This window comes from Zea mays, chromosome 10 (assembly GCF_902167145.1).
Source record: "Zea mays cultivar B73 chromosome 10, Zm-B73-REFERENCE-NAM-5.0, whole genome shotgun sequence".
NCBI classification, from domain to species: Eukaryota; Viridiplantae; Streptophyta; class Magnoliopsida; order Poales; family Poaceae; genus Zea; species Zea mays.
This window is the reverse complement of record NC_050105.1, coordinates 53,159,630-53,171,589: the sequence shown is the minus strand read 5'-3', so window position 1 is coordinate 53,171,589 and position 11,960 is coordinate 53,159,630. Positions and strand designations below refer to the sequence as shown.

The window sequence follows — 11,960 nt, the reverse complement described above, 5'->3', positions numbered from 1 at the left end:
TGGTTTTGGGTCCTTTGGCATTAGATACAAGAACTTTTGGTACCCAAACACAAGTCTTGGAGCCCTTGTGTTTGCCCCCAACATACTTGGCAACTACCTTGCCTGATTTGTTGGTTAGCACATAAGATGCATCAAAAGTTTTAAATGAAATATTATGATCATTTGATGCAGAAGGAGTTTTCTTTTTAGGCAATTTTGCATGGGTTGATTGCCTAGAACTAGATGTCTCACCCTTATACATAAAAGCATGATTAGGGCCAGAGTGAGACTTCCTAGAATGAATTCTCCTAATTTTGCTCTCGGGATAACCGGTAGGGTACAAAATGTAACCCTCGTTATCCTGAGGCATGGGAGCCTTGCCCTTAACAAAGTTAGACAATCTTTTAGTAGGGGCATTAAGTTTGACATTGTCTCCCTTTTGGAAGCCAATGCCATCCTTGATGCCAGGGCGTCTCCACTATAGAGCATGCTTCTAGCAAATTTAAAATTTTCATTTTCTAAGTCATGCTCATTAATTTTAGCATTAAGTTGAGCTATGTGATCATTTTGTTTCTTAATTAAAGCTAGGTGATCATGAATAGCATCAACATTAATATCTCTACATCTAGTACAAATGGAAATATGCTCAACGGTAGATGTAGAGGGTTTTCAAGAATTGAGTTCAACAATCTTAGCGCGTAGAATATCATTGTTATCTCTAAGATCGGAAATGGAAGCATTGCAAACTTCTAATTCTTTAGCCTTAGCAATCAATTTTTCATTTTCAATCTTAAGGCTAGCAAGAGAAACATTTAATTTTTCAATCTTAGCAAGTAATTCAACATTATTATCTCTAAGATTGGGAATTGAAGCATCACAAACATTTGAATCAACCTTAGCAATTAAACTAGCATTCTCATTTCTAAGGTTGGTAATAATATCATGGCATGTGCTTAGCTCACTAGATAATTTTTCACATTTTTCTACTTCTAGAGCATAAGCATTCTTAACCTTAACATGCTTCTTATTTTCCTTAATTAGGAAGTCCTCTTAAGAGTCCAAGAGACCATCCTTTTCATGAATAGCACTAATTAATTCATTTAGTTTTTCCTTTTGTTGCATGTTTAGGTTGGCAAAAAGGGTGCGCAAATTATCCTCCTCATCACTAGCATTATCTTCATCACTAGAGGATGCATATTTAGTGGAGGATTTTGATTTTACCTTCTTCTTTTTGCCGTCCTTGGCCATGAGGCACTTGTGGCCTACATTGGGGAAGAGGAGGCCCTTGGTGACGGCGATGTTGGCGGCGTCCTTGTCGGAGGAGTCGGAGGAGCTTTCCTCGGAGTCCCACTCACGGCACACATGAGCATCGCCGCCCCTCTTCTTGTGGTACCTCTTCTTTTCTTTCCTCTTGCCCTTCTTGTCGTCGCCCCTGTCACTATCACTAGATAATGGACATTTAGCAATGAAATGATTGGGCTTACCACATTTGTAGCAAACTTTCTTGGAGCGGGGCTTGTAATCTTTCCCCCTCCTTTGCTTGAGGATTTGGCAGAAGCTCTTGATGATGAGCGCCATCTCCTCGTTGTCGAGCTTAGAGGCATCGATGGGTTGTCTACTTGATGTAGACTCCTCCTTTTTCTCCTCTGTTGCCTTGAATGCGACCGGTTGTGCTTCGGGCGTGGAGGGGCCATCTAGCTCGATGATTTTCTTTGAGCCTTTGATCATCAATTCAAAGCTCACAAAATTTCCTATCACTTCCTCGGGAGACATTAGTGTATATCAAGGATTACCACATATTAATTGAACTTGCGTGGGATTAAGAAAAATGAGGGATCTTAGAATAACCTTGACCATTTCATGGTCATCCCATTTTGTGCTCCCGAGGTTGCGCACTTGGTTCACCAAGGTCTTCAAGCGGTTGTACATGGCTTGAGGGTCCTCGCCTTGGTTGAGTCAGAATCGACCGAGCTCCGCCTCGATCGTCTCCCGCTTGGTGATTTTGGTCACCTCATCTCCTTCGTGCGCGGTCTTGAGTACATCCCAAATTTCCTTTGCGCTTTTTAATCCTTGCACCTTGTTATACTCCTCTCGACTTAGAGAGGCGAGGAGTATAGTGGTGGCTTGAGAGTTGAAGTGTCGTATTTGGGCGACCTCATCCGAATCATAGTCCTCATCCCCCGGTGATGGTACCTGTACTTCGATTTCAACAACATCCCAAATACTAGTGTCGAGTGAGGTTAGATGATGCCTCATTTTATCACTCCACATATTATAATCTTCACCATCAAACATAGGTGGTTTGCCTAATGGGACGGAAAGTAAAGGAGTACGTTTGGAAATGCGAGGGTAGCGTAGGGGAATCTTACTAAACTTGTTGCGCTCATGGCGCTTAGAAGTTACTGACGACGTGTCGGAGCCGGAGGTGGATGGCGACGACGAGTCGGTCTCGTAGTAGACCACCTTCCTCATCTTCTTCTTCTTGTCACCGCTCCGACCCGACTTGTTGTGTGAAGGGGATCCCTTCACCTTGTTGGCGGACTCCCCGGATAGAGCCTTCCCATGGCTTGTGGCGGGCTTTTCGCTGGTCCCGGTCTCCCTCTTGGCGGATGCTCCCGACATCACTTTGAGTGGTTAGGCTCTAATGAAGCACCGGGCTTTGATACCAATTGAAAGTCGCCTAGAGGGGGGGTGAATAGGGTGAATTTGAAATTTATAAACTTAAGCACAACTACAAGTCGGGTTAGCGTTAGAAATAGAAACGAGTCTGAGAGAGAGGGCGCAAAACAAATCGTGAGCAAATAAAGAGCGAGACACGATGATTTGTTTTACCAAGGTTCGGTTCTTGCAAACCTACTCCCCGTTGAGGTGGTCACGAAGACCGGGTCTCTTTCAACCCTTTCCCTCTCTCAAACGGTCACCTAGACCGAGTGAGCTTCTCTTCTCAATCAAACGGGACACAAAGTCCCTGCAAGGACCACCACACAATTGGTGTCTCTTGCCTCGGTTACAATTGAGTTGATCACGAAAGAATGAGAAAGAAAAGAAGCAATCCAAGCGCAAGAGCTCAAATGAACACAACAAATCTCTCTCTCTCTCTAATCACTTAAAGCTTTGTGTGGAGTTGGGAGAGGATTTGATCTTTTTGGTGTGTCTTGTATTGAATGCTATAGCTCTTGTAAGGTGTAGAAGTGTAGAAACTTGGATGCCATTGAATGTGGGGTGGTTGGGGTATTTATAGCCCCAACCACCAAAAATGGTCGTTGGAAGACTGCTGTCGCATGGCGCACCGGACAGTCCGGTGCGCCACCGGACACTGTCCGGTGCGCCAGCCACGTCAGCCAGTCGTTGGGGTTCGACCGTTGGAGCTCTGACTTGTGGGGCCTCTGGGTTGTCCGGTGGTGCACCGGACAAGTTCTGTAGACTATCCGGTGCGCCAACTGCGCGTGCTCTGACTCTGGCGTGCACTATAGCGCATTGAATGCGGTTGCAGTCGACCATTGCGCGCGAAGTAGTCGTTGCTCCGCTGGCACACCGGACAGTCCGGTGTGCACCGGACACTGTCCGATGACTCACCGGACAGTCCGGTGAATTATAGCGGAGCGCCCTCTGATTTTCCCGAAGGTAGCGAGTTCAGCATCGAGTGCCCTGGTGCACCGGACACTGTCCGGTGCGCCAAACCAGGGTGCCTTTTGGGATGTCTTTTGCTCTCTTTGTTTGAACCCTTTCTTGGTCTTTTTATTGGCTTATTGTGAACCTTTGGCACCTGTAGAACTTATAGACTAGAGCAAACTAGTTAGTCCAATTATTTGTGTTGGGCAATTCAACCACCAAAATCAATTAGGAAAAAGGTGTAAGCCTAATTCCTTTTCAGTTACTAAGCATAGTATTAAAGTCAGGTTAACCAAGGAATAAGGTTGGTATTGCTAGGTAATCCTATTTTGGTAAAACCCATCAAATTATGCACATATCCAAAAGTAAATATATGATACCCAATATTATTAAAATGTAAGTTAAATGTTTTTTTCTTTGCTCTGTGCCATTGCGAGATCGAAGTCCGCGGATGTGAAGCTCTCGTTTAAACTATATCATTTGGTTATTCGTTCGCTTGAATCGAGGCGCGGATGGGGCATTTGATTGTGGACCGTCGGTTTTGCATCAAGAGTATGAGAGACTTTTCTCTCTTTTCCCCTAACCTAGCAGCCACCCTCCCCTCTCTTCTCCCCATTGCAGCCGCCCCTCCCCTCTCTTCTTCCCCAAGGTGCAGCCCCCCAAACCCTAGAAGCCCCCCTAATCCTAGCAGTCGCCTCCCCCCTTTGGTTTCTCCTCTTGGTGTTGCGATTCTCCATTGGTGGATTGGTGGGAGGAATAAGGAAGGGAGAAGGAGTTTAAGGTGATCTTGTTTTCCTTTTGGTATTTGTGTTGCAATTTCGTTGGATTAGATGTGGGGGTTAGATTTTGATCTCGAAATTAGTCTCTGCAGAGTGGCAGATTTGATAATTTCTGTTCATACCAGTTTTTCGTGGTCTAAGTGGCCTCAAAAAAATAAAAAGTCTATCTATGAGTTGTAGATAATTTGTAGATATTTCCATGGCCTCAAAGAACACCTCAATTGTACATCAGACCAGAGGGTAATTGAAGTTTGATTATAACAGTTTTTCAGTCTCATAATTCTGTGCAGAATCTATTCTCCTAAGATTTAGGCAATCCTATCAACAGAATTAAACTTTGAGTTAGTGAGAGAAGTTGTAGATAATTTCATAAGCTTTCCAGATTGAAAAATAGTGTATTCATATGAATTTTGAAACTCCAGTTTTGTTTGTTTTACAGTTCATGTACCTGTTTGCCTAGCAAACCGAGCAGGTCTGTTCACTGGTGGGTTTTATCTAGTAAATTGCCGAATTGGCACTTACAACTATGGAGACTTTTGTAGAGGGATAAAATTCTTTACTGCCAGCAAAATTTCATAATTTTCGGTTGAGCAGTTTGGGAGATATCGAACTTTGAAGTTAACTATGCTGCTGTTTGAAACAGATTCAGTCGGCTATCTTGTCGAATGTTTTAGAACTTATAGATGACAAAATTTAATTATCCATCGAATACCGAAGTTGTAGAGTATTTTGTGTAGATACTTCCAGATATTTTGTTTGATACCACTGCTGTAATAATTTTAAAGATACAAAATTAACAAGCAGCACTGCTGCTGTTGGCGGGTGGTAGGGAGCAGTGGTTGTCACGTCAGTGTTGGGATTGTGCGTAGGAGCGGTGTTGATTATTAACAAATGCTATGTGAATGTTTGTACTAAGTTTAATGCCCACAAAAGGTATTGGGGCTCCGGATCGTACCTAGTGTCGTTTCAAATTTCAGACGAAGATAAGTAAAATGCAGTGCTGGATTGCTATCGCTTGACTCATATCTTATTCTATGTTATTGACTATTCATAACTATTGAATGTGTTAAACATGGAATTCTACGATGATGTTTTATTTGATCGAAAGTATTAATGGTATATGTTAATAATGTTGATGAACATGATTTGAGAATGATATATGTGGTTGACTCACTTTAAGGAAGTTGAAGTTTCTATTATGAAGCATATTATATTTAGTGAAGTGTTGTTGGCATGTCATGCACATTGCATCATCCATCTTGTATTTTGAAGTTATGTCGTGATCTTATGGTCCGACCGTACCGGTACATTTAGCATCGTACGTTGCCCGAGGAGGGGTACGATGTGGCTTCATATCCTTAGAGGTATGAAGGCAGAAGTTATCCTTGCATTTGCAGTTATTTGCACTCATGAGGTATATATGAAGTGTGATATTGCTATGTTACTATTGTGGTTTCTATCTGCGAGGTGTGGTAACTAGGTATGTTGTACGTTGTATTTGAACTGCACCTTCAAAATAAGAAGAAGGTTGTGAAATCAAGTGGTGGTAAAACAATGTTTTTATGTGGTTAAACAGTTTGATATTATTTTACTTGCTGATATGTGTCATCTCACTCTTGCATTACTCAATGCAGGTACTTGATTCATGTTGGGAATGAGGGAAATAGCAGCACGTCCACCTTCACTCTCACAATAACGCTGCCCAGTCGCGGTCATGATTTAGTTAGAAACTTATTATCGAAGAATGTTTGTTTTTAACTAGTCGTGCGCACTGGTTAATTCAGTTCATGTCGTTATGAGTACCTTTCCATTGCTAGCAGATTATTAATGTATAGTAGGTTTTCTTATCATGATATATGTTTATACTTTGTTGCTTACTCGTTTAATTGATGAATGAAATACTAATAAATTAGGTTTCGAATAATGGAATTCTACAAATAAAATCATCAATCAATTATTAGCAAACAAAAATCATTCTCAAAGATGAATGAAATCAAGCACTTGATTCAAAATTTTAATTTACTCACTACTAAGTTTAGCGACTAGTATAATGTATTATTTTAATTGATGAATTTAAGGTGTTACAAGTAGACAATAACGTAGCCTTTTCATCTCAATCTTCACATTTCTTCGACTCTACGTCGTCTGGGGCCGTCTTGTGATGTGGCGTATTGATATCAAGACAAACTCTAGGATTTCTCCTCCCTGACGAGATCTCTCCTAGGAGCGAGATCCAGGTGCTATTGGCAAATGTCACCGTCCATGTGCACATGCGGACTGTTCGCCCCTAGACCGTAGACCGTCCGCGCCACCGCAAAGAACCAACCAAGCAGACTTCCATTGATTGGCGCTCGAATCAACGGCAACAATTACCATTACAAGTGCCCAATCAAACATCACCTAAACTAAACTAAACTAAACTAATTAAACAGGGAGGTTACACACGTCGTCAAGTTCAAGAGACTCAGGCTATCCGCAACCGTTACCCCTAAATTTTTCCCCCTATATCACTTTTTCCCCCTATTTTTTCATCTCCCGCAGCGGTTCCCACTAAATACTCCCCCTATACCCCACTACCACTATAAAATATCATTTTCTATATCAACTATCAATTTTTTATCTACTAACAATTACTCGTAGACCCACAGCACAGTGTTTAGGGTGATGAACAGTGACACGCTAAATCTGGGGGAGAGAGAAGGAGACTGACACGTAGGAGGCGCTGTAGGGGCACCGCTGCGGCCATAGGGTGCCCCCTACGCGCCGCATGCAAGGGGAGGGGGAGAGGCAGCGTCTACCGCTGCGGCTAGTCTCACGCATGCGCACAGCCAGTTCAAGTCAAAAAGATGAACAGGCCAAGGTCCAGCCAGCGTTCAGGTCAGCATTTCAATAGGATCAGACGACGACGTCCATATAAGCACACCACGCTGGCACGCTCAGCCCTCACCCGGCCCCCTACACTGCACACATCCCACATATTCCACGCATTGCTCTACCGTGTACGACCTATTACAAGACATACAGCTAGCGCGCCAACTTCAGCTCAGCTCAGCTCGTTACGACACCCAGTCACCACGTACCCCATGGTGGTGCCTTCCACGACGCCGGTGGTGCGCCAGCAAACGACGCCGCCGCAGTCATCCCACGCCGGCGGCATACCGACGGTGGACCTATCGGCGCACGGCGGCCGCGGCGCTCTGTCGCGGCAGGTGGTGCGCGCGTGCGCGGAGCACGGCTTCTTCCGGGCCGTGAACCACGGCGTGCCGCCGGGCCCCGCCGCGCGGCTGGACGCCGCCGCCAGGACGTTCTTCGCGCTGGCGCCGCGCGACAAGCAGCGCGCCGGCCCGCCTAGCCCGCTCGGCTACGGCTGCCGTAGCATCGGCTTCAACGGCGACGCCGGGGAGCTCGAGTACCTGCTGCTCCACGCCAACAACCCGGCCGCCGTCGCGCACAGGGCCAGGGCCATCGACGCGGAGGAGCCCTCGCGATTCAGGTATAACAAACAATACACGGCTACGTAGTCTCACTACGCTCGTATATATCATGCATGTACATTGTGTAGAGTTGTTTTTATTTAGCTGTCGTATTGCATTGTCGTTAAGTTTTGATCAACATTGTTCTTCCAGCTTTATTTAGAGCATCTTCAAGACTCTTTATTTTTTACTCTCTATTTGACTATTTATCTCTACATAAATATTAAACTATATATATAATATCTTATTCCAACAACATATAAGTTAGCTTGGATAGCGAAAGTTGCTAGTCAAATTTAGCTAGTGAGAGAGTCAATTTAGAGAGCTGGATAGGTTGACAAATTAAATGGCTAGTTTGTTGGAGAGCTATTTTGATATAAAAATAGCTAAAATTTAGCTTGACAAACTATTTAGCTAGTCTCTTGGAGATGCCTTGGAGATGCCAGCTGGTTTTATGAGCCATGGTAATCTATGCTAGGCCTTTTGAGGTTTAAAAATTTTTATAAGAAAGGCATACGCCAAAGGAACGAACAGTTGTTATGCAGGTGCAGTGTGTTAATATTGATGGCTACCTGGAGAGTCATGCTCCTCTGCACTGTGCCTGCAGTGCTCTTTAATTAACCAACAGCCTATATATGCTGATGACACTAGTGTGATCGATAGATGTGGTTTGCGTATCATAGTCCTACACCTGTCGGAATATCTCGCTTTTGACGAGTGATGCAAGCATTATTTGGGATAGAAAAGCGAACAGTATATATGGTTCGGCACCAATATAATGGGGGCACTCAATCAAAATACAAGCACACATTAATTTGAATGTCACACTGTAACGGATAACAGAAAAGAAAGATAGTTCACTCAAGAAAGATAATTCTTACCCATAACAATTTCACTGTACTGATCTTTTCTTTTAGTTCAATGCATTTATATATCCGTGACCGTGATAGCTCTAGCGAATGTATCTTTAGAGTTTGGGTAGAGCTAGTATGCCATGTTGTCATAGTCAGAAAGGCCCCCATCAAATAAATTATGCAAATGCATGACTGCATAGTTTCCTAATCAATGATCAATAATGCAACTATTGATGCCACAATAGGCAGAGCAATGATATGTTAGTTCCAACAATTCAAGAGCATACACATGGATGTAGCCAGTTTCTAAGCAAAAAAAGAAAAAGGCACAAACTGATCGATGGGGCATAACAGACTTGACAGCTCCACAGAATGAATGGGCTTGGTCAATTTTCCGACGAAAGTTGGGCACAATTGCCTTGCCACAAGAACATTCGAAAGCACACCCGGCTTACAATCGCCTGCCTAACAACTGAGTGGGCATAACAGATGAGATATCTTTAGCTGTTTCTGTGCATTTGGAAGGAGAAAGCTAAGATCCCATCCAAACGACACTGCTATGCTACGAGAGATCTCACACGCTACACACAGGCCAGGCACAGGCAGTGGCCTAGTTCAATGCTAGAGTAGTTGGTTGAGGGCAAATAAAATGAAAGGGACAAGAAAACCCTCCCAGCCTCTATGGTAGTTCAAAGACCCCTCTCAGTGTCAGGTCGTCCCTCTCCAGCAGACTATGTATTAATATATGTGTGTATTTGCATGCCAATCAGTCTCACACAGCTGCGGGCGGTGCAGTAGTCTTCAATTAATGGCCATACGCCCATACCCAACCGCCAATTGATGCAGATGCTAGCAACAGAAAGGGCCCATGGCTTATTTAGTGAAGTACTCTAAGTACCATGCAGAAAATGATGTGTTGATACATTCGTACATGAACTCTGAAACGAATTCCCTTTGTCAACTAGACATGAATCATTAATACATTGTCAATGTTGTAATATTTATAGTATATCAGCTATTAAGAAGTAGAAGGTTGTTAGCTGTCTTGACCACATAGAAAAAAAATCTAAGCTTACAGTTAAGAATGATAGCAACAAAGAGTAAAAACAGGAATGACATCAGAATCTATGCCGTAGCCATTTTTCCATGGAGCACATGTGTACGTAATACGTTATCCGTTTTTTTTATTTGTCATGTTTTAGTTAAAAAATAAATTAGTCGGCGACAAATATTTGAGAACAGGGTAGTACCAAATAGGATCCATACAAGTACAAAAGCTTGACAGGAAATAAGATTGTGTTTGGTTTGAGAATTCAGTCCATCCAAAATAAGGTGATACATCATGAGTCTATTTCTCAAATTTGATGTAACGAGTGCAAAAAGACTAAACCAATCCATCCGTGGAGAAGTGCAAAAGGCACGCCCAATCCTGTCTAAAAACACCCCCATTTGCCCATTGGAAAACTGGTCACAAGAACCGAATATGTACAGCATGTGACTTGTGTTCTGGTTCTGCTGCGTAGCCTGGATGCATCCAGAGCATCGAGCTATCCGTGTTTTAACGGCTGCAGCTTTTGAGTCACTGCATATCCATACATCAAACAAGTCAAATTTTTTCATCTTTCTTCAGTCTTCTTTTTCTCTTGTCATGGCACACATCCAATTGGTCTTCACGACAGCTCCATTCTCTTGATCCAATTGATCTTGGGCAGAATTTAACTCACATGTTGGTGCCTTTTCTTCCCTGTTGTTGCAGTAATGTGGTGAACGAGTACGTGGGAGCAATGAGGCAGCTTGCATGTGAGATCCTGGACCTGTTAGGAGAGGGGCTAGGGCTCGAGGACCCCAGGTCCTTCAGCAAGCTCATCACCGACACAGACAGCGACTCACTCCTGAGGATCAACCACTACCCTACAGCATGCAACGCTCACAACCTTGACCATGACAGCCAGTGCAAGATGAAGAGCAGCGTCAGAACCAAGACTACTAGCAATGGCGTGAAGCCGTCGGCAGGTGGACGGGTCGGATTCGGGGAGCATTCAGACCCGCAGATTCTTAGCTTGCTTCGAGCAAATGACGTCGACGGCCTTCAGGTGCTTCTGAACGCCGACGGCAAGGAGGTGTGGGTTCAGGTGCCGGCCGATCAGTCAGCGTTCTTTGTCAATGTTGGTGACCTCCTCCAGGTAAAGGCATTGATTTACTTGTAAATAAATCAGTACTAGTAGATTAACTGAATGAAATTGCTTCTTGGAGCAGCTTAGAAATTAAATTAGCAGACTCTGAATCCAACAATAACCAAACACTAATACATGGCGATATTATCTCTCATACTTGGCTTGAATTCATCTCTTTTCCCTTTCTTGGTCGCAGGCTTTAACAAATGGGAAGCTGGTAAGTGTCCGGCACAGGGTAATTGCAAGCTCCAGCAGGGCAAGGCTGTCGACAATCTACTTCGCAGCGCCGCCACTGCATGCGCGAATTTTGGCCCTCGCAGAGACGATCACAGCCAACGCACCCAGCCAGTACCGGCCCTTCACCTGGGCCGAGTACAAGAAGACAATGTACTCGCTCCGCCTGAGCCACAGCCGCCTCAACCTCTTCCACATCGACCATGATGGCCACAGCAATGTCGGTGAAGGAGAAGAATAGGAAACACTTGCTGAACTGCAGGCAGAGTGCACAGTGGGGACTAGGTGGGTAGACTTGTCCCCAGAATTTTGGCTCTCTTGCTTCCACAGCTAGATATCTAGGAGTATTATGGTGGTGTAGGGTTCTGAATCTGCCAATGCGGGTATTTAGCATCGTACATAAGTTCTTGACTCCTTGTTGTATGGTACTTCTGTACTATGCTGTACTATTGCCTGTTATAGCAGGCAATTTTGGTATATAAATCAAAGGTCTAGCCCAACTTTATTAAATTAAAAAGCTTAACAAGACACCTTGTTCGACTATGGACATACCTCTGAATATTAAAAAAACTATGGGTAAGAGTGTAAGACAGCTCTAGGTATTAACAAGAGTTGGCCTTAGACCTGTGGTTTGGCATGGGCAGTCAAGGGGATTTTTTAACCATAACTTCAAAATCGCTCCTGCGAGGAGTCGAACTCATGACCTAAAGAGTGTTATTCATATCACTTAACCAACTCAACTAGAGACCCTAACACGCCTTTAAATATTAACAATATGCCTTTTTACATCTCATAAAAGAAAATCTAAGGTGAGTCCATCTCATACCACCCTCACCCCTACCTGAGTCCTACACT

At 43.9% G+C, this 11,960-nt stretch overlaps 1 protein-coding gene across 1 annotated transcript; it reads left to right on the top strand.

Annotated features, from left to right (window-relative positions):
• The first annotated feature begins 7,298 nt into the window (after positions 1–7,298).
• LOC103641082 (gibberellin 2-beta-dioxygenase 1) lies at positions 7,299–11,628 on the top strand. Its single transcript, XM_008664468.3, has 3 exons — positions 7,299–7,863; positions 10,454–10,880; positions 11,068–11,628. Exons 1-3 carry the CDS (start codon positions 7,454–7,456, stop codon positions 11,344–11,346), a joined length of 1,116 nt encoding a protein of 371 aa, XP_008662690.1. The 5' UTR covers positions 7,299–7,453; the 3' UTR covers positions 11,347–11,628.
• Positions 11,629–11,960: the final 332 nt, after the last annotated feature.